Source organism: Sinohyriopsis cumingii, chromosome 2 (genome assembly GCF_028554795.1).
Source record: "Sinohyriopsis cumingii isolate HCF-2022 chromosome 2, ASM2855479v2, whole genome shotgun sequence".
NCBI lineage: Eukaryota > Metazoa > Mollusca > Bivalvia > Unionida > Unionidae > Sinohyriopsis > Sinohyriopsis cumingii.
The window spans coordinates 105948660-105973404 of record NC_142962.1 but is presented as its reverse complement, the minus strand read 5'-3'; the positions used below and the strand labels follow the sequence as shown (position 1 = coordinate 105973404).

The 24745-nt window shown below is 34.4% G+C and overlaps 1 protein-coding gene across 1 annotated transcript in view; it reads left to right on the top strand.

Annotated features, from left to right (window-relative positions):
- The window catches only part of LOC149805562 (cancer-related nucleoside-triphosphatase homolog), a 52182-nt gene extending 27998 nt beyond the window's left edge, over positions 1–24184 (top strand). The window contains exons 4-5 of the mRNA XM_089950167.1: positions 7874–8071; positions 23189–24184. Of these exons, the coding sequence (XP_089806293.1) occupies positions 7874–8071; positions 23189–23269 (279 nt within the window). The 3' untranslated portion in view covers positions 23270–24184. The remainder of the gene's footprint in view (positions 1–7873; positions 8072–23188) is intronic.
- The last annotated feature ends 561 nt before the right edge of the window (positions 24185–24745 follow it).

Sequence of the window (24745 nt, the reverse complement as noted above, 5' to 3'; positions counted from 1 at the left end):
CAAGTATACAGTAACATGCTTCTACTGTAACAGCTTCTTGCTGTCTCACATTATTGAATGTACAATTTTCTTTTATTACCTCCTTAGCATGTTTCAGTGTCATCAATATTATGCCTTCATTAATTATATCACCCAGAGTATAAAAGTAAATGTTAATGAGAAGTGAGCTTATGCTTCTTGCTCTCATGCCTCGTTGTTATTTAGTTCAATTTACTTCAGCAAATATATTCATTTAAATCAATTGTACACTTATCTCCCTTGTATGCATTACAAGCAAACTCTTGAAACTTCTCATCGCTAGTAACAATGTATATCCTATAAAACATACAGTATTCTGTATGATAAAACATTGTTTTGTGAAACTCAGTGGACTTTGTTAATGAATTATCCAAAAATACCTTCATTGTCTATATTGACATCAAAAGACTTTGTAAAAGTAATTTGATGGTTCAGCACAAACGTACTTTAAATTGGGTTTTGATCATTCAGAGATTACAGGAGCAAAATACTTTTTCATTTTGTTGCACAATAAATCCAACCATCCAATTTAAAGATATCTTAAATCATGACATAATGAAACCAACAAGATAAACAGTTTTGGATCTTCCTTAAAGAGAATTTTGTATTTAACTGAGTTAGTAGTGATGCATAAGTCTTATTTGCAAAACTATGGAAGCTTCACTTGCATTTGTGCCCAGTGTTATGCAAAATTATTTAAACATAAGGATCAGAATTATTTCATTTAATTTGCATTTATATTTTTCTAATTTACTTTCTTAGCTTAAAGTCAGGTAATGTTGATTTGTGTTTTCAATATCAAAAAATGTGTTCATATTTGAAAATAACTGAGAAATTTCTGACAGAAGTGGGACTGAAAACTTGAAATACCATGTAGACTTGTTTATAAGTTGAGTCCAACTGCAAACTGCATGTACTGTACTGTATGTAGTCAATTATAAGATGAGTCCCAGCCACAGACTGTACAGACCCAGATCTGCTGTTGCATAATGCACTGGCAGATCAGGGCCTGTATAGTTTGTTAGGAGTAATTGGTAGAAAAAAATACACAGACCCTGATCTGCAAGCACATTATTCTACAGCAGATCAGGACCTTGTTCTTTGCAGTTTGACTTGACTTATAAGTAAGTAAATATATTATAAATGAATGCATATGGTAATCTATAAATATTATATAATAAAAGCTGCACTGACTTAATTATAAGGCTCTTATGTTAGCTTATTTTATATTAATTCTGAATGGCAAAGACGCGATGGTGGAGTCTCAAAACAGGACAGATCAATTTCTGCAATATTTGTGCATGGCTTTGGTCTGATGACTTCATTCATGTTTCAGTATATACTTTCTGATGTGATTAGATATATAGCTTTAGGGATGAAAATGGCAAATATATTTATAACAGGAAGATACATTTTTTGTGCATACATAACCTTGGTTCATGATAATCCTTACTTTCTCCATACATGATAATTCTTTTTAAAAACGTAATGTACATTAAAAAAAGAGATTGTATTTATTCATTTAAATTTTGAAGTAAACATTAAAGCAGTCAACCTACAAATTATTACAAGTATTTGCTTTGCCATTAAAATTGGTTTTGTTGCTTTAGAGTAAAAGGAATGTAAAGTATTATTTAATTTCTATATTTGCATCAGATAATTGTCTGATTTAATTGGTTGATAGTGTTTCATCAGTCAGTATTTCAATTTCCATCTTTATTTCTCATTGATGTTTTTTTCTGTCTTATCACCTGTTTTTTAACCACTGTATTTCATTAATATTATGGTTTCACCATTTTTCATAGATTGCAAATATTCTTGAATTTTGTTATAGATCCAATCCTTGAACTGACCTAACAGAGAATCATCCATATGTGATGCACACCCCACCCCATTTTGTTTTCTTACTGATACTTTCATAGTGATCAACACTGCTAGGATAATTTATAATGCAACTTAATCGTTGTAATAAACTATTATCTTTTTGATTTTTTAAAATTTTAGCTCATTTTACAGATAAGACCAATTAAAAGACATTTTAATGTGTCTAATGTTTCTACGTACATAATGTTTCTATATACATTCATGTATGCAGTATCGGGTCTTTTCTGTCTTCCCACTCACTGCCTTTAATTGATGTGTTGTGAGTTCAGTAGTGATCGAGAGTAAAAAGAAAGAGTAAAATATTTAAGTACTAGTTGTACCAAAATGTTAGAAAGAATAATAAAGTGATGTAAAATAATTAGATTTAATATTTATTTACATTCATCCTTTATTCAAGTGAAACTGCTATAAAGAATACTTGAATGTCAGAAATGTACTTAATTCTCTGCATTTCTCTTGTCATTTAAGATTTAACCACTGTCATAGTCCATAAAGCATAGATAAATGTGAACATGTATACTTCCTATTTAATGTAGTAAACTTTCTTGTCAAAATGAAAATCCTCCTGAAAGAACATATCAATTTGTCGATGCATTTTTAATCCCATCGGAAGAATAAGACTAAAATTCTAAAAAGATTCCTTCAAGCACTAGTACTTATTAAACACCATGTATATACTTTAATTAATAATTAAACACAATGTATATACACTAATTACAGTACAATAATAATTAAACACTATGTACATTAATTACACTACAGTACTAAATAAATGCTATTTTTATACACTAATTACTAATTAAACGGTATATACACTGATTACTAATTAAACACTATGTATATACACTAATTACAGGCCAGTACTGACTGATTTTCTGACAAAATGAGACACTCTACTCCACTAGATGTGAAAGATTGCCACAGCCTGCTGATTGCAATGAGCAAGGGCTTAGGTTGGTCAATTCATTTTGTATATATCAAATGATGGCATTATCAACATAAACATGATCATCAAACACGTACTGATGGGCCAGCTATATGAACAGTTGTTTAGGAAAGGATCATATTGATCTGTTTCAAGTAACTGCTTAGTTTGGTGTTGTTGGCTGCATCTGTTCCATTTGATGTTGAACACTTAGTTAAAACATGGTGTGAAGGGTTGGACTTGACAGGTTTTTGACTTGTACTATTACTGGTGTACCATGACATTGTTTTAATCATCCATGAAACTACTATTTTTGTTGGATTAGTTCATGAAATGCCTCAATGAGTTGAATTATCTGTGTTGATGTAATGTGACACAAGGTCAGTCCTTCCAAGGTCATCAGATATGACCACCGTCTTGATGTAATGTTACGCAAGATCAGTCCTTCCAGGGTGATCAAATATGGCAACTGTTATCAAATATGGCCACTGTTGCTACAAATAGAAAATCTTCTCAATGACTACACTGAAACAGCAGAATAGAATTTGACCAAACTTTACAGAGAGCATCCAGATCTGTGGACCTTTTACCTTTAATACTGAGTGGTTTTTGATCCACCTTCAAATATGGCCACAGTTACTAAAAATAGAAAAACATTTAAATGACTTCTCTAAAACCACTGAATAGATTTTAATCAATCATGACAGAATTTGATTCAAATTATGGCAAACTGCCATCAGATATGGCCACTTTCTGAGAGAAAGAGAAAAAAAATTGAAAAACTACTTTTCTAAAAATATTCAATAGAATTAGATTAAACTTGAAATAAACCATCCTGGCATAAAGAATGTTTACATTTGTACAAATGAGGCCAATCTGTTTTCAGGTAACTTGTAACTTAAATAACTTTTTGTAAATAAACCCTTTTCAGAATTCGTCCAAGTTGACTGAATTTTTTTAAACTTGAACACCTTTCACATTCTGATCCACCATAGTTACTGTTACTAAAATCAGAAAAAACTTTAACATTTGCACAACTTTATTTTTACAAAATTCTGACAAGAATTTATCCAACCTTAACACAAAACATCCTGGTAAAAGGACCTTTAAGTATTAGACAATTTATGCGTATGTACAATCAAATATGGACCAATTGCATAAACACTGAAACAGTTGTTTTTATTAAATATGGAAGCAACAGAACGGGGGAAATTTCAGCAGAAAGCATCCTACTAACCAAGATCTTGTGGTCAACTTCTGTTGCATTGGCTATTTGGCAGATGGCAGCCTGTGAGCATTTTAAGGTCCACTTGTGTCTCTTCTTTGATATGATCATTTAGACATGTGAAAAATCATAGCCATTTCTAGAATGATGGTGTAGAGGAATGCCCACATTTTCACTTTGTTACTGAACCTGTTATAAACATAAACCTATTATGAACATGAACCAGTTATGAACCTATTATAAATACAAAGCTGTTATAAACATGAATTTATTATGAACATGAACCTGTTGTGAAAATGTACCTATTATAAACATGTACCTATTAGGAAATGAACCTGTTGTGAACATGAACCTAATATAAACATGAACCTCTTATGATCATGATCCTCTTATGAACATGAACCTATTATAAACATGATCCTATTATGAACATGAACCTATTAGGAATGTGAACATATGAAAATGAACCATTTATGAACATTAATCTATTATGAACATCAATCTATTATGAACTTAAACCTATTATGAACATGAACATATTATGAACATGAGCCTATTGTGAACATGAACCAGTTATAAACATGAATCTATTATCAATATGAACCTATTATGAACATGAACTTATTATAAACATGAACCTCTTATGAACATAAATCTATTAGCAACATGAATATATTTTGAAATTGAACTTATTATTAATGTGATCCTATTATGAACACGAACCAATTGCGAACATGAACCTATTGTAAACTTGAACCTATTATGAACACAAACATATTTTAAACATGAATATATTATGAATATGAACATATAAAAATGAACCTCATATGAACATGAACCTATTGTGAACTTAAACCTATTATTAATTTGAACCTACTATGAATATTAATCTATTATGAACATGAACTTATTGTGAAAATTAACCTATTGTGAAAATGAACCTATTGTGAACACGAACCCATTGTGAACATGTACTATTATGAACAAGAACCTAAGGACACATGTTCACCAAAATACTCCAATGAAAATTAATGTTAAAGTTATGTATGACCTATTTTATTTAGTATAACTTTTATTAGTTTTATGGATCACTGCCATCTCACCTCTGTGCATGGGTTCGAGTCTCAGATTCAGCCAATGTGGGTATGTGAGAAAGCTTGCCAGTAGCTTCTTGTGGGTTGGTGGTTCTTTCTGGGGTTTTCCCGGGTTCTTCCTCCACCATTAATACTGGCCGCCATGTATAACCTATCATGTACTGAAAAATGGCGTTAAACCCTACAACAACAACAACAACTTCTTAATGTTAAACAGTACAAAGATTGTATCTAGGAAGTAGACTGCTCCAACATTGGCAACAATGTGCATACATGAGTATTTGATCTAGCAACATGTACATTACTGTCATGGTCCTCAACAGTATGTCTTTGGTCAATTTCAATTACCATCTCTGAGTATTCTTTGGTACTCTTGACTTCCTCTCTGTATCTGGTTGCCTTCATGTCCATCCACATCATCAGTACCCCATGTAATGAGTACTCCACAATTTTTTATTTAGTAATTAACATCTCAGTTTTAGTGCAGAACAATTAATACAGATGTTATACAGTCGATCCTGTTTATTGTAACCAGCCTGGGGACAGGCCTAAATTGATTTTTATTGGTAGGTTGGGTTTATAAGGAGTCATCTAATGAAGCCACTGAGCTATGAATAATAGAAAGAAAGAAATGAAGAATGACCAGAACTGAATACACATTTGAAAAGTTAAGAAATTAAACATTATATGTGAAGGAGTTGAGCACAGTATATTTTCTAGGAAAGCAGACACAATAAATCAAATTCAGCTGCAAACCACACAGCAAAATTTACTAGCAGGTCTTGTCTGGTGTGGGTCAATGCAGTTTATGAAGAGTAATCAGTAGAATGAACAATATAGACCCTAATATAACAATATAGACCCTAATATAACAATATAAACCCTAATATAGTAATATAGACCCTAATATAACATTATAGACCCTAATCTGCTTGTGTATTATGCAGTGACAGATCAGGGTCTATGTTGTTTGCAGTTTTGCTTTAGGTATAGCAAGCATGTATGATGTAGCGAATTACACCTAGATTTTGTGATTCCCCTAGGGCAGTGTCCTCCAGCCTCTTCTTTCAGATGAAATATGAACAGTGGGACCTCTTTGTGTGTGTGTGTGTGTGTGATATGGATTTTTAATGTAGCGTTAAAAAAAATTCAGTCATATTGCTACAATGTCTGCAGTGTGGCATTTTATAGTGATGTGTAGCACTGGGACATCATGCCACAGATATGTAGCATCATGTCACAACCAGTCACATTATCCTGACACTAGGCCAACCAGTTCTAACACTAATCTCTCAGTGCTGACTGCCTAGCAAGGCAGCTGTTAGTACCATTTTTAAAAGTTTTTATTATGACGCGGCCAAGTTTTGAACTCATGACCTCCCACATTTGAGGAGGATGCTCTAGCCAGTAGGCCACCGGAGCTGTTGGGACCTTTGGTTATGTCCATGTATAATTTCTCAGATACATTTTATTTGTAATAGCATGATATTATTAAGTCATGCATATTTTATTGTGTACAGTGACATAATGTTTTCTAATTTTAATATTTTATTGAGCAATGCACCATCTGTACTGTTATTTGAAATCCTAATTTTACATTGATTACTACCTCCACACCTGGGGCCCCGAGTGGCCGAGTGGTCTAAAGCGCTCACCGTTCCGGATCACTGCCATCTCACCTCTGTCTGCGTGGGTTCGAGTCCAAGGCTCAGCTAATGTCGGTATGTGGGAAAGCCTGCCAGTAGCTTCTCGTGTGTCAGTGGTTCTTCCCTTGGTTTTCCAGGGTTCTTCCTCCACCAGTTATACTTGCTGCCATGTATAGCCTATCTTGTGCTGAAAAATGGCGTTAAACCCTAGAACATCAACAACAACCTCCACACCTCAAGCTTAGTGTTATGTAGCTCCATACTGCATACTGAAAGCTTGATGTTTTTTTAGCTCTATACTACACACCTCAAGCGTAGAGGTATTATATAGCTCTATACAACGTACTGCAAGCTAAGTGTTCTTTAGTTCAATGCTACTCATGTTTATTTCATTCTATACTGTCCACAGAAAGTTTACAGTTATTATATTTAGCTCTGTACTACATACTGCAGTGTTATAGTTATTATTTAGATCTATACCACATACTGCAAACTTAGAGTGTTACTTACACTCCACTTCAAGCTTAGTTATTTTGAGCTATACTTGCCTCAAGCTTAAAATGTTATTTAGCTCTATACTTCTCACTGCAGGCTTAGAATTCTGTTTAGCACAGATGCAGAATTATTCATCTGTATCCACCTCAGTACCAGCTTTGAGTATTGTACTCACAGCAAGCTTTGAGTATTATTCAGTTGTATGCTACTCACTGCAAGCTTTGAGTATTATTCAACTGTATGCTACTCACTACCAGCTTGAGAGTATTATACTCACTGCAAGCTTGAGTATTATTTAGATGTATTCTACTTACTGCAAGTTTTGATTATTCACCTGTATGTTACTCACTGCATAAGCTTGAGTATTATTGAACTATATGCTGCTCACTGCAAACTTTGAGTAGTGTTGAACTGTATGCTACTCACTACCAGCTTTTATTATTAATAAAGCATATAATATTGTTAGAAATATGCTAGTCACTGCAAGCTTAGAGTATTATACTCACTGCAAGCTTTGAGTATTATTCAACTTGATTTCTTCAGTTATAATCTAATGAACTGTCATTTGAGATTCTCTTTCTTTCAGACAAGTGGTGTTCCTTGCATATTTGTGATAGATGAAATAGGTAAAATGGAGATGTTTAGCCAGTCTTTCATAAAAGCAGTTAAAAATGTACTGGACAGTCACAAGACAACTGTGTTAGCCACCATCCCTGTTCCCAAGGGACGGCCCATACCATTTGTTGAGGAGGTCAGAGCTAGGAAGGATGCAGTTGTTTTCACAGTAAGCATTTTTGTCTCAACACAAGCTTTGATCATGAAACTTTGCAAAGTTTTAAAATTAAACTCAAAATTCAAGATCTGTTACCTGTTTTCAATTACAGCATGTTGAATGAAGCTTATGAAAATTTGAATTACCTTATTGCTAGTTATTCTCAGTATTAAGGTGACTTTTAGTTCATCTCTACAAAGTAGAGGTGAGCCATTGTACCATTCTGGACATTAACATCAATGTCCACACATATAAAACATACAGATATGTACAGCCTTGCTGCATCTAAAACATTGTATCTTCCCAGGTCCTAGGCAACAGTTTGGAATCTTTTGTAACACACGCTGATCACAAAATAGGCCTCTGTGACCCATATTTAGCCCATGACTGACTTTAGTTAAATTCTGTGCCTCATTGTCTCAAGCTCAGTTCATGCTAGAATCATCAAAGTAGATAATAGTATGCATCTCTGCTAGTACCCCACCCTTGTAGAAGGTCACTGTGACCTATATGGTTGAGGTTAAGATTTTGCATTAATCTCATGATGCAAAAAAGTTGTCTGTACCCTGTATATATACTATTGCACCTAGACTGATGAAACATGGCGAGAAAACACATCTGGCAGATAACTGTAACCAGTATTTCATGCTTCACTGAATTTGGTTAAATTCTGTGGTTTAAGTTCATTTCTCAAGCTCTGTTCATGCTTGAATCATCTGACTAGATGATTGTGTGAATCTCTTTTAGTGCCACACCCATACAACAATATTAGGTAACTGTGACCTGCATTTCACATTTGACTGGGTTAGGTAAAGCATTTGTGTTTAGCTAATGACCGCATAGGTTTTGTGAAGCACATATACATACTCATTGTTTGAACGAGGATGTGTCATTGCAAAATAGATGTGATGTCCCACATAAAAAGAGATTTAATGCACCAAAAGTAGCAGAAACAAAATGAACAAGGTGCAATTTTTTCATTATTGAATCTGATAGAAATGCACCAGTGAATCATTAAATGTCTGAATTGTTCATTGTTTTTCATGAAAATGTTCAAAATCCATCCAATGATTTTTGTTTTCATTATACTGGTGTCAATGCTTGGCCTGTTTATTATTCCCCATTCTTGGAATCCCAGATATATAAAAACTTGATATCACCTGGAAATAATTGTGTACTCGCTATCTTTAATGATGTGTATTGGATTACAGTAAACTCAACATGTGTACCAAATCATAATAGCGTCAGTAAAATATGAATCAAAAATAAAGAAACACATCAAGGTAATTCCACCTGTTTCATTAACATTTTAGAGTGACAAAAATTTGTAGTCTGTAATTTTTATAAGCCACGTTCTTCCAGTCCCATGATGCAACCTCAGATTTGTGCAGTTTACAGTGGTAAAGGTGCTACAAGTTTTGCATAGAGAAAGGACAGATGAGCCATCTCATAGTATTAGGCTGTGAAAATGATTAAAATGAATTCAGAGATGAGATAACTCTAGAGAACGAGCTGGTAAAACCCACATAAAGTTAGTCAACAGTCAAATAAAGGGAAAGTTCTGATGAAGCATAGGTTCCATAATGGCTGATCCATAGAAGTAAAAGATTCACACACCCTCAAGAAATTGCTTGAAACTGGAAACTTTGCAAAGACTGATGACTATAACATTGAAGGGGCATAAAATTGAATGGTAAAGATATGGCTGGAGGCATCAGAAAAGAACACTAAGTTAAGCATGTAACTTATTTCGTTTCTATGCAAATAACAGGTAGAAAAAACTACATGATATATAATTTAGTTATGAGGTTGTGGCATTATGATCACATAATTGGCCCAGTTTTTCAAATGAAGTGGGGGTTAGAGCATCTGCCTTGGATGGGGGAGGTTGTGGGTTTGAACCCCAGCCAAGCCATGCCAAGTCATATCAAAGACTGTTAGATATGGTACTAACAACTACCTCTCTAGGCGCTAAGCATTAAGATGTTAGTGTTAGAACTGGTTGGCCTGGTATCAGGATAATGTGACTGGGTGGGACATCATGCATGATGCTCCAATGCTACACATCACTATAAACTGCCAGCTGCATACATTTTAGCGATATGACTGAAAAGTTGTTAAATCTACATTAAAAATCCAAATTACACATACACACACACACACACACACACAAAAGAAGTGGGCCACTTCCATAGCCTGGGTGAAATGCTGCATACCGTTATACCTGAAATGATGAAACTTCATGAGGAAATTCATCTTGATGAGTTATTACTACACTCAGATGATGAAAAAAGACCAATGTGACCTATATTGCATTCTTCATTGATTTATTAAATTTTGTGTTTTGACTGTTGTTGCCAGAATCATTGAGCTAGATGATTCTATACATCTCTTTTAATACCACACCAGTATAGAAAAGGCCACTGTGACCTACATTTCATTGTTATTGGTTCAGGTGAAGTTTTTGGATTTTGCTCATGAACATACATGCACACTATCCACACAAGACTCATGAACTTCATAAGGAGATGCATCTTGATGAGGACCACTCCGGTGGCCTAGTGGTTAGAGCATCTGCCTTAGATGCAGGAGGTCGTGGGTTCGATCCCTGGCCAGGTCATACCAAAGACTTACAAAAATGGTACTAACAGCTGCCTCACTTGGCGCTCAGCATTAAGAGGTTATTGTTAGGTCTGGTCAGTCTGGTATCAGGGTAATGTGACTGGGTGAGACATCATGTTACATGTCTGTGGCATGAAGCCCCAGTGCGAGACATCACTATAAACTGTCACAATGCAGATATCATAGCAATATGACTGAAAAGTTATTAAAGCTACATTAAAAATCCAAATCACACATACACACACATGCTCTAGATGAGCACTACTCATTTCAGTAGTAGGTCATTATGACCCATACTTTATGCTTCACTGACTCAGGGTAAAGTTTGTGTTCCATGTGTCATTTCTGAGGCATTGTTCAAGGTAGAAATGTGAAATTGATGATGACAGTGATGTGCACCTCTGTTATTTTCACACTATTACAACAAATTATTACTGGACAAAATTTTAAATTTAGCTCACAACCTCTCAAACTTTTGGAATTATGTGTACATATTATCTTTCCAGAATTATGAAACATTTTGTGCTACAACTCTATGGTCTTAAACTAAGTAGTAGAAAAGAGTGAAAACCAACAAATTTTGTAAATTCAGAAAATAATATATTTCCCTAGAATACAAAGTGAAAATTTAAAAAGAACTTATGGTATTGTGAATTAAATCCCAGATAGTCCTAAAAGTTCTATCACAAGTCCTAATGTTTGAAGTTCCAGTTGAATTTTAGTGATTTGCCAAATAAATTGCAATGTTGAACATGTTGATGTGATAATGTACCAATGGCCTGGAATGTGTTGATGTGTTAACAGTCTTTTGATGTATCACAATAATATAATCGAAAATGTCCTTGTCTGAATTCACTATGGTACCAAGTTAATGTTTTAGTCCAAGAATACCATTGAGCACTTTGTAATTCCAGTGAATAATAATTTGAATAAATAAATCCTGCCAAATTAAGAATTGAACACTACAATAGGACTGATTCTGCTTAGGATTTTGAGGCAAGAATGAGCAATGTTTAAGTAATCAACATTAAATAAAAAGCTAAGACACAATAATAGAGAGCCTGGATGTAGGTCAGTTTCCATCCAAAAACATTCAAAGTTGTCAAAAAGTTTAGGATTTTCCAAGTGAAAAACTAATATTCTTCATTAAAAATAGAAGTAAACATGTTTACTTTCATTGGTAATAATCTGAATATTTAATCTATACTCACAGAGAAATATTAGCTGTGTATTATGTTGTTTACAAAATAAATGTCACTGGTTAGGTATACCATTAATTTGACTTTAGACAAGGTCAGGTATAAACTAGAGATATAGATAATGTAGAATCATTCAGAAAATCCAAAACAATACAAATTATATATGAAAAAAATTGAAAACATAGGTCTCTGTGACCAGTATTTCATGCTTGAGTGACTTTGTTGATGTTTTGTGTTTAATGATCACATTATAGGTATGGTTATAAAACATTGTGAAGGGTCATTTTATTTTATATCAAAGAAGAGGTACTATAATGAGTTTATGAAAACCAGATTATTTTTGTTTCAATTATTTTTCAATTGTAGTTCTTAATATCTTTTTTGGAAACTAATTTTAATGTCCCTAATGGAAGCCGGATTTGACTCTGTTAAGGTAACTAATCTAATTCCTATACTGATTCATATATACAATTCGCATTTAAACCATTGAGAGTAACCTATTACAAGATGCCTCCCCTTTACAAAGTTTTTTAACCAAGCCTTGAAAGATGACTTTACAAAAATTGGTTGGATTTTGACCAAATTTGACATATGGCTTGAGATTGATTTCCCACAACCCAAGACATCTTTTATATGAGTTATAGCTCCTGATTGGCATTACCCTGACTTTGGTTTTTACATTGTAACTTGACTGCATTTTGATGCATTTCAACATTATCATGATGAGATTGAAGGATAAAGGAGTTTCAGTTCAAGGATTCCACAGTATCATTTAGAAGAGTTATGGCCCCTAATTGCCCATCCTCCTGACTTTATTTTCCAAAGCATAATGTGACTAAAAAATGTTGTATTTAAGCCAAAGTTATTGTACCTATCATATCAATCATGCAGAGGTCTCACTAGGATTTTAAAACTAGGAGTCCATGACTCCCATTTTGGTAAAAATATGAGTCCCACCATCAAAAGTTGCAGTCCCTTGTTTCCTTCAGAATCAACACAGACGTGAGTGTATATTTTTTTAGATGAAGAGGTTGTCATAATGTAATTACTCACTTTAATATAGCTTCATTACAACAGTCCATTGACAGGATTGCAAATTTATGGTTTATTTATTTGTTTACGTCCTTGTAGTAATTTTAGGCAATGGTTAAATAGAATCTGATTTGCTGTTTTTTCCCCGTATTTTCGCAAACACGTGTCAAGTCGGAAAACCACTTAGACCTTAAAGTGCATCTTGCAAATTCCACAACATAGCATTGTCCTATACATTTCTGACCTACATAATTTGCATTTTAAAGTTAAATCTTGAATAAAATAATACCTTGGCTTTGCTTTCAATGATTTGTATACTTTTTCTGAAAATATTTGTCTGATGATTTATGAACACAGACAATCTAACTAATAAACTGGTACATCCCAGACTTATCGAAGTCCGCCATTATTTCCCGTTAGGCCTACTGGTTCACTTACAGTTTCAAACTAATTTTATGATGAAATAGTGTACAGGAGGCAGAGAATATATATCCATTTCACCGATTCTGATCTTAAAACACATGTTTGTATGTTTTATCATCAAAGGATATCATGCAGGAAATTGATAGTTGCTACCTTACTCGGAAAAGGGTTAATGGTCAATCAGCTGTCAAAACATATGCTTGTGAATGGGCAAGAGTTTGTTTGTCAATGTAATTGATATCAAAACTAGGCCTAGCTACTGATCTATTGATGAATACATTTTGCTACAACACTCAAACTAACCAGGCTAAGGCGAGGGGCATTTTTTAAAAAAGTATGGTCAGTCCATGTACCTCTTAAATAGCTCTTGTTCATCCATCAGAGTGATACTGAATTTTGTCAATCCAAGTAAGGACTTATTCCAATCACTAAGCTAGGCATCACACACTTTCTTGCACGTAGCTAGTGTCCTATCTGAACTATCAATTCTAGCAGCTTTCGCACTCTTCTGAATCTCATTACACTCTTCGTAAGTTTGCCGTTTAACCCCAAAATACTTATCCAAATTTACGAATGGCAATTTGTCTAAGTTTCAACATGTCTTGATTCTCGTGCAATACTTATTCCGATACATTGGGAAATAAAAACAATAATGAAAGCTAAAGTTGTTTATTTGATGTACTTTTATAAATGACCACATGTACATCTCTGGGTCTTTCTGACTCTGAATTCAATCACTGTAAATATAAGTACATCTTCCCACCCGGCCGCCAGTCAAAGCCTTTGAACTTGCTGCCCAGCTATTGCATCATGTTCTTTTTGATGTATTCTTATAATGGCAACATGTATGTACATCAAGGGGTCTTTCAATCACAGAATTCTGTCATTGTAAATATCAATGAGCTAATTGATAAACACATTTTCCCACAAAGCAGGTGGCAGAAGCAGGACTGGCAAGTCTTTGAATTTTGACGCACACCTATTTCTTGCGTATGGAAGAATCACACCTCACTGATTTTCTGCGTCCCAGATCAAAAATTTGCTTTGAAACACGCGTAATTAAGCGTTTCTGAGATCTCTGCAATGAGACATTGAATGAGTTGGATTTCCAGCCTTAATATTGTCAATTAGAAGAATTCTCACCCTTAAGTATCTGCTTCAAGCTCTAAATTTCCAATAGAGGTTCTTCTCTTGAAAGCCCTGCCAAGCAGTTACATTGAGTGGGGTCCTTTCTGATGCACCTGTCTCTGCTAACTCAGGTTTTCTTCATCTTGATTCTTCTAGAGCAATGTCTTGACCAGAGATTAAGGATCAAAATAAATGTCCAAACTTTTTATTTTTATAGCCCTTCCCACCCAAATATCCCAAATCCTATCTCAAGGGCTACATCCTGGTTCTGAAAATTTTGTTGCTATCTACTTGCCTTAGTGCATGTGATAGTAATGGCAGTAGAAGATAAATACTATTTTAAAGCCTGTCTAAAATACATACCAATTGATTGTTGAAATCTGCTGCCTTTGAGAATTAAATAATTAATTTTTCAAATAGAAATCACCAGTATTTTAATGCATTCTATTCAGTCATAGCTAGTCTACTGGGGACCAGACCTGTTCAAATATTGCATCAAATGGCTGAGCAATTAAGAATCTGATTAATAATTATTACGCTATTACTGAATTATGCATGCAACAAACTGTAAATTGATTACCTTATTGCTGAAATTTGTAGAGTTTACGGCCAAAGTCGGGATATTTATAGAGGTGTTATAAGTAATAAAGGGATGAAAGGTGACCCATCATGGCTTGCGAGTCTTTAATTCAACTTTAACATTTGGTAGAAGTGATATAAAATGTACAGACTGTCCAAATTAAATTGTCTTGTTTGATTGCTATTGTGTTTATCAAATTATGTTTTGAGAAGAATGTTTAAGGAAATCTCTCATCTTGTTTGGTTAATTCACTTTAAAATAACTGAAATTTGTACTTTGACCCAGTGCTAAGAAACCATCCATTAAACATATTTTAAGAAGTTCAGCAATTTAAGTTAGAGCACAGCAAGTGTCCTGATGTTTTGTTTTATACAAAGTGGATTTTTAGATAGTATGTGGGAGAATAAACATCACCAGACCTAAAGTGAACACCATTGCATATTGGAAATCTTGACCAGAAAAACTGTTGAGAGTGAAGCTTAATCACAATCAATGTCGTCATTGGAGACTAAGTGTAAACTTGGTAAGGAAATTAAACATGCTTGTGGATTTGATCTTAATAATAAGATATACAATTCTTAATTAACAATACTGTGGCTAGTATTAAATATTTCTTATTGCAACACTGACAACAGAATCTGATTCATTTTTCAGAACTTAATGTTATATTATGAAAAAAAGTAAATATTGAAAAATGCATTTTTGTTTTGATTCAGCAGTCATAGCAAACATACAGTTTGTGTCGATAATAAATCCTATTGATGTCAATCTAATGATCACAATTTTTAAATCTACAAATCTAATGTCCTTGTTCCGTCCCATGATTGCTATTCAAACATCTTACCAAAACTAATAATTTCCTCTCAAACAACATAGATGGAGTTCAGGTTTCCAGAAGAGTTCATGTCACCACTGAAAATGTGGCCTTTGATGCCAAACCTCCACCTCCTCTAGGGGCTGCATCAAAGATTCAAAAGCTCCTCTGTCAATTAATCATCAACATGAAACATCACACCAGATATGATGGATGGAGTTATGGTTACAACTGGATAAATACATGGACACAGATTGATGGACATGACCTATCACATTTCATCTCACAAAGTATGGACAGAAAAATGAACCGTGTATTGATTGAACACAGGGAAAAACATTAATGACTGTCATATGTATGATTAAAATCATAGACTCATGTATACAGTGAATATACATGTATCTCTTCAGGATTATTTGATTCAGAAGTCATCATCATTTTTGCAGTTTATGTTGTGATAAATATAATACATATTTTTCATCTCTTTTATGTGCAATACCAAGCAAAGTTTCCTTTCCTTACATTACCCATAATCTTCTAAAAGCCTTTAGGATTTCTAAAGATTGCTTTATTTCTGTTGTTGGGTGTGTATTACTTAATGATAGTCAATGAGTCTAAGGTGTTATTAGTTACCAATATGAGCATTTAAGCATTTGATATATGCAAATTTCCAACTGTTGGAAAGAAAGTTTACCGAAAAAGGTCCATAAGGATATGCTCCTGTTGTAAGCGCAGACCATATTTTATGATGTAGTCTGGGCCACCCTGTTTGCCTTGGGTTTCACTCATTAGAAAACCAAACCAGTTAAGTGAATGAAAATAATGTACTTTAAATTTTGGAGCTCAACCTCAAACAGTCATTTTACAAACCCACCCATAAACATGGTCACATTTTAAACTGGATTCAACATAGACCTGATGACATTATTCTACGGTCCACCCTGGTATCCCATGAACTTGCATCAGATCACCTCTGCATTATATGCCATCTTGATGTCGGTCCTTAACCCTTCACCTTTATTTGCTACTAAGAGAAACCTCTGTATGATAAATAGAACCAAACTAATGCATGACATCCAAGCAAACCTAACATTACTGGCTTACTTCCTACAGCAGAACAACTTGATAACTGCCTGCATTCATTGCTCGACAAACATGCACCAGCCACCCAATTGAAGCTGATGCTACCATCCGAGGTATAGAGAGGTGCATTTCTGATATGAATTCTTGGATGACATTTAACAAGCTGCAGATGCGTGATGATAAAACTGAGGCCATTCTGATCACAACACAAAGACTTTCTCATTCACATCCTTTACCTTAAACAATAAATATCAGCAACGCCAACATTAAATTCACGCAATCAGTACAAAACCTAGGTGTTACTCTGGACAGTACTCTCACATTGCACCAACATGTCATGAACATATGCAAGGCTGCATATCTTGAGCTGAGAACGCATCAGCTCCATTCACAAATAACTTTCAGTTGATGCCACTAAAACACGTGTTTTCATTAGTACTTTCAAGACTGGACTATTGTAACTCAGTTCTGTCTGGTTGATCTCAATATCTACTCCAGAAACTTCAAAAAGTTCAAAACACAACTGCTCAGATCATACTTAGAGTACCACGATATGAGCACACCTCCCTGCTGCTCTGTACCCTACACTGGTTATCCATTCGATCCAGAATCAAGCACAAAATTTGTTCTCTTTGCTACGTTTCAAAGACAGATTCCAGTTCAATATAACTATCCGACCTCACCCATGTGTACACACCAGCAAAATACTTATGTTCCTCTTCTGACAATCATATACTCATTATTCCCACTATGAAAACGAAGTCATATGGACAGCATTCTTTTGCATACCAGGGCCCAGCAATGTGGAATGAAGTGCCTACTGAACTTAGACACAAAGACACAGTGCCCCCATTCAAGAGTGCTCTTAAAACTGCAAGAACAAACTTAAAGACCTAATAATGTTTCCTACCTTAAATATTTTCAGCATATTTTTTATGTTTTCTAATTTCATGGTGTTTGTTTTTTGTAATCATATCATTATATATTTTTTTTTATGTTATAGGTGTTGTCTAATGATGTAAAGCGCTTAGAGCTTCTGTAGATTAGGTGCTATGCAAAGTTCTCATTATTGTTATTATTAGTCAAGACTGTAAACTATGTCAGCTAAATTAATTGTGAAAGAGCATAACAGTTCACACTATTGAGTTAAATAAATGCAGAGTTTTATCAGTCAGGAAAATAATTTTGTAGGACATGATATCATGATGCCAGAAATCCCATTCGGCTAATACATGGTCCTCATCATTTGGGTTATCTGTGGGGTCAAGTTAATTCAAGTCAAGTTCCTTGGGTGAGGATTCCTTGCAACAATCTTTGTTGTTTGACCAGTCATTGGTCAGTAGCACTGGGCACCTGGATTCTGCTTGGGGCATTATAAATTAATACTAATCACCGTGCACTGGTCACCAAGCAGAGTGATAGATCATAGAAACAAGGAATCTACTAATAAGGTCTCAGTACTGGTCACTGAATACCAGGCATCAGCCGTGAGTCACTGTCAGGATAAATTCTGGGGACCAGGCATTCATTTCCACCAGCAGCTGACTTAGTAATTTCCCAACCAGGTCCAGGGAGCCTCATAGTCCATCCAGGGAAAGGTGCCAGGTAGATATAACCCTTTTATCTGAGGGAAGTGTGGAATGTCTAACTTACCCCAATGGTACCTTGGTCAGCAGATTGTGTAGGCCATAGACCCTCCCCATCTTTTCTTTGGGCTTCATTAGCAAAGGAAAGGGAAGTTGTTTGCCACTCATCTCTTGCATCAAGCGGGCATTGCCAATCTACATCTGCTACCATACACATCAACAACCCAGACATAGATGCCTATTTAATACTTCATAAGACACAGCTGTGTTGGTGTCAAGACAACATGTTTATCATAGTGTACCTCAGATGCCAATGAGGCATTCATATGCCTTCTCTTTAGCTTGGAAGTCTTGAACCTTTCCTGATGGACAGCTGTGCAGGGATCACTCTCAGAGACTACCACATTACAAGCAATAGAAATACATTAGCAGACAGCCTGTCAAAGGCAGGAATATGCAGTCCTCACAGAACAATCTCTGCACCATTTGGTAGCAGATAGTCTGTTTTGATTGGAGTGTGGGTGGGGTGGGGGAAAGTCAGAGTTGTTTGCAATGAGGCTGAAATGCAGACTATTTATTTATTGCCAGTTTATGTAACCCATTGCCAGAAATTAGAGCATGGACAATGGACACATTCAGTCTGAAGTGGAATTCACTCTATTCCTACATTTCCCCACCTTTCAGAATAATCTTGTAAGTTCTATGTCAGGTTTTTCACATCACAGCTGATCCTTACAGCTCCTCCTTTGATGACGGTGGTCATGGTTCATAGATCTCAACATATCAGTGTCCATACTTTTTATGTTATATGTTTAGGCTTCAATAAACAGTAACACAAGAAAGAGTGAAAACAAAAAGCATTGAAAAATATAATTTATTTTCCTGGAAAAATTCTGTAAAAATGAAAAAATATGAACTTAATTTTAAATAAATCAAATCCAGAAGCAATCCAAGAATAAAATTGTTTAATTCCTAATAACTAAATGTTCTATTTCAAGTTCAAGTCCCGACGAAGAATCCAAGATGGAAGACGATGACCTATGCTGTAACCTGTAGTGTTGAAGTCTACAGTTCCTTGTAGAAACAAGAAATATTACTTTGGTTTTGGAAATCTAAATAAATTTTTATAAAAGCTGACCTTGTTCAACAATTTCATATGAGCACACATATTTTCCAGGGAAAAAAATAATTAATCCTTTTGAATCCAAGTAATTTGAAATAACTCCAAACAGCACAATATATACACCTTCCAGTGTAAAGAAAAAGCCCAGCTACTGAGAATATCTCTCCAATACAAAGGTTATATTGTATTCTAAAATGCAAAAAGGGGGTCACGTGATCATGTTCCAGAACCTCATTGAAATTATTTACTTGTTAAAATACATGTACACCCAGTGTGGCCCTGACAAAAACCAATCATTTTACTCTAAGAAATAAAATTTAAAAAAATTGTTTACATCTTAAACACATAGTCCCATCATGACTTCGACAACAACCAATCATTTAAAAAAAAAATAGAACTTATTTACATGGTTGCTACTTATTTTAAATCAAGGTCAGGATCTAGGTCAAAAATCTGGTGTTTATAAAACAGACAATCAAGATCAAACTATTTTCTGGAAAAAGTATCATTTCCAGTGAATAAATTTACATTATAATAGCATGTAATGAAAAATAAAAAATTTAAAACTGACAAACAAACAATTAAATTGAAATATATATTAGATCAGATATAATTAAATATACATAACAATACTGCACAGCAATCTACTGCTGCTGCATCATAACACCTGGCTCATATCAAATGAACTGTCCACTAAGATAATTTGGATCAGTTGGGAAGATGGCAGCTGATATGCAATATTTATGATGTCAGGTCTAAAGTATTTTGTAATTGGTAAATCAGGCAATCTGCTTCTCTTTGAGCACAGTGGCAGATATGCTTCTTTTTCTTTAGAAGAAAAAGATCACTTGATTTCCACCATTAAGGGCTATCGGTCAGCTGTCTCTAATACCCTAGACTTATCAGGTCGATATGAGCTCCAAAGATCAATCTCTCACTCGCTGGAACCTGTCATGTGTTATTTCATCATTATCTAAACTTTCTTATGAACTTCCAAGTGAGGTTTCTCCCAAGAATCTTACCTTGCGTACAGTCTTCCTTTTTTAGCATCAGCTAGGAGAAGGAGTTAAAAGCATGCATTGTAGGTGGAAAAGGGTTGCTTGTGTTTTAGTGGCAACTAAACTTAAGTCTTTGTTCCTTGCCAGTCAGGCTATTTGGGTATGAACCAGCTTCCTTCAGTAGAGCCCTGAACCAGTTTAAATCCACAGCCACAGTTGCATCTGTACTAAGGGCAATCAAAATGAATTTCTGTTTCCAATCAGAGCCTGATTTTTCTGTTTGGCTAAACCAGAATTGAAAATAAATAATTCAAACAATTTCTTTCTCCCTGTCAAAATTACCTTGGATATTTTGGCAGCCGCCATTTGTAGGTGGATTAGTTTGACATCAAAATAGCTTATCAGTCACTGAGAAAAACTTTCATTTATGACAATAATGCCCATGAGGTATGGGCTTTTGTTGCATCTTGGGACAACACAAAATACTTATTTTTCTTGCCACAATTTCTGCACAACTTCTGTAGGCAGACAGAATCTAGTGTTGCATGGCACCATGAGAAATATATTTCCTCATGAGAAAATATAAAGGAAATAAATATGAAAAATAGTTGAACAAAAATATAATATATATGTTGCCAATATTTACTCAGGGTATGGGATTAAAATGTATCCTTGTGATGTAAGCAGTTTGTGTGAGGGCACATACTGATGACTGTATTTCAAATTCATTATGCTGTTTCAGTCTGAACAGGCTTAAACTTGTTATGATCATGCATTTGATAGCAGAAGCAACACTGGAGGTTTCTTGTGTGTTTGGAATGAAATTACTTGATCACTGAGAACACTCACTCAGATTGAGAGATGTTATTGAGTACACACAGGACCCTGAATTACTCTTGGTCACTAAGCTGCTTAATAGATTCTACAACACATGATTAACATCTTCATAATTAAGTCTCAATCTGGTAGCATTGTTTATAAATTACTTTATCAAATAAATTTTTTAAAAAATCCCAGTACCATACCTTGGAGTAAAATGCGTAATGTATTCAATTCTTTTATCAAGTTCTGTATATTGGACACCATGTATAAGCATATACAAGACCCTGGATGAAAATGAATGGTATTTGAGGTTATGATTGTGAGGTCAAGGTCATTATGCTTCTGATTTGTTACAAGCAAATACAATTATTTCTAATTTAATATTTTTGAAAATGTGTCTGGCATAATATTGTCTGTGTCACATGGGAAGTTTCATATTACCCATTAGAGATGGGTTGGAATGAATTGATCTGCCTAAGTGATTACTGATCACTAGAATTTGAAGACTTTTATATATGCAAGGGATAATATCACATGCCCCAAGGAACAATGACTACTAACAAATTTATAAACATGCTCAATAATAAAGATGTTAATTACAGTATCATGCCCTTCACTTGTTTCTATAGTTACGATAAAACATATATACTTGCTTATAAGTAGGATCTCACTGTGAACCGCATAGACCCTGATCTACCATCTCATGATGCACTGGTGGATCTGGGTCTATGTAGGTTGTTAGGACTGATCTATAGAACACTCAACATTGACAATGATTTGTGGCAGATCTGGGTTTATTGTTTTCATTTTGACCCAGCTTCTAAGTGAGTATAAAGGGTAATGCTTGTTTATTGTAGCAACTTAAATTATTCAATCAAATAAACCCAGTATCCAGAAGATGGTTGTTGTGTTGTTTTTCACAAAGAATAATAATTTGCTGCTGTAAAGATTCTAATGTTTCATGCCATTTCAGTTTTTTTGCACCATCAGTCCGTTAAAGAAAATTTTTTTTCGGTCGACTTATTTTTCGTAAAGAAAACTCATTACCGGTATTCTAAGATTTGGTAAATATGTTAAGTTATGTGTGAAATGAAGTTATGATATTTTTGTGTTTACCTATCGTTGTTTGTATGCATGATAAACTGTTATGTGTATGAAAATTAACTGATAATTTTGTATTGGTACATAGCTAGGTTTTCTTCCAGGTTCTGAACAGAGCATACTTTTCCACTAGTACATGTACTAATATAAATACTCCACTTTGACTCATTTTTCATAACAACATACACTTACAATAACAATGAAATCTCTTTCATTGATTCCAGCTAAAATCAAATGCGAGATCATACCAGAAATGGCTCAAAGTGTTATCTAAATTATCAAAGTGTAGTATCCTAGAAAATTGGCTGCAATTTGGAATACAACATCTGATTGGATTAGCATGACACACTGACAGGATAAAGTTCCATGTCATCAGATGCTTATTGTTTTGTAAGAAGAGACACATCTGCCTTGTAACGTGGACTATAATTGTGTTGCTCCATTCACAACTGTAGAATTACTTTGTAGCCTTGACCAAATCAAAATCTTAGTCATGCCACAATATATAGCTAGTTTTTCAACATGTACTGTGCTGCATTTATAATGTGACATTTTAATTTTCAACATTCATGACAAAGACAAATTAATATTTACCTTTTTTTATCTTTTTCCTTACAGGTAACCAAGGAAAATCGTAATGGCATCTTAGAAGATATTTTATCAGCAGTGAATGAATCTGTTATGAAATATGGAACCTAAAGGAATTTTTCTTTCATTCAGAAGACAAATATGAAAGAAAAGTGTATGAAATCATTTCTATCTACATAAGGTGGTGCTCATCAGTTTCATATTTTGCATAGGATTAGAATTTTAAATAAAAAGAATTTCCATGGGTTTCCTCACTGGTTATTCTGGCTATTTAAAAAGGACCTTGTATATCTTAGGTATTATTAAAAGAACCTTTAATTCCCTTTATTTTGATATATGATTGATGGGTGTAATATGGGTTATAGAATATAAAGCTTGGCCTTACTTCAAATGTGCACCTTTCGAAAAACTGCTAGCTCTGCTTGGTCATTTTCACTTCCTGGACTTAAGAGGTAAATTGTAAAAATAAGAGCCAATAACTTTTTTTTACATTGTATATATTTGGTAATTCATTCATTGCACTATCAGAAGCTCTTCTTGTCTAGTCTGGCAAAATTCATTTTTCCTATTCAAATAACTGCTAAAGATAGTGTACTTTAGACTAATTCAGGCTGATTTTTTTTAGCACAAGGGAGCAGTCATTTTAGTTAGCTGTGTGCTTAGATCATTACAATCTCTTCAAGTACAATATCCAATTAAATGTCAGCCACAGTACATAAAAGTAACATAGAGGTATATCAAAATTCTCTCCATTTTGCATGTTGCAAATATATACAACTTCACCTTACACCCACCACTTTCTCAGAAGTTCATGATATCTGTAGAGTGCTCCCTTGAATGGAAGAAAGACAAATTACTCTAATTATCTATTCTCAGCCAAAAGAGTCACTAACGGGTGATAACTCCTAGACTGTAAGACAGAAGAGTGCAGTTTAGTTTTAACAAAGCTTTGTAAAAAAATTATGTATTTGAGATGTTTTTCTTGTTGTATAAGTGGGGGACAAAATAAAAGGTCTATATCACTGATGTTGATATTAATATATGGAAGAGAGAACATTTTCATCTATATAATAGGGTTGAAGGACTTGATTATTGAATATTTCTCATTTATAGACATTCGTCATGCAAGTAGTTTACCATATCCTTTTCATTATATGATATATTCAAAGTGATATGATGTTTTTGAAAATGTAATATCACCTCAGTATCCAGGGGCCTAGTGGTTATAGCATCCACCTCAGATGCAGGAGGTCGTGGGTTCGATCCCTGGCTGAGCCATACCAAAGACTTACAAAAATGGTTGGCGCTCAGCATTAAGAGATTAGTGTTAGGACTGGTCAGCCTGGTGTCAGGATAATGTGACTAGGTGGGACATCATGATACATGTCTGTGGCATGATGCCCCAGTGCTAGACATCACTATAAACTGCCACACTGCAGACATTGTAGCAATATGACTGAAAAATTGTTAAAGCTACATTAAAAATCCAATTCACACACACGCATATATAATATCACTTCACTATTTTACGTATGTAATATCACCTATCTTACATATGTAATATCACCTAAGTATCTTACATATGTA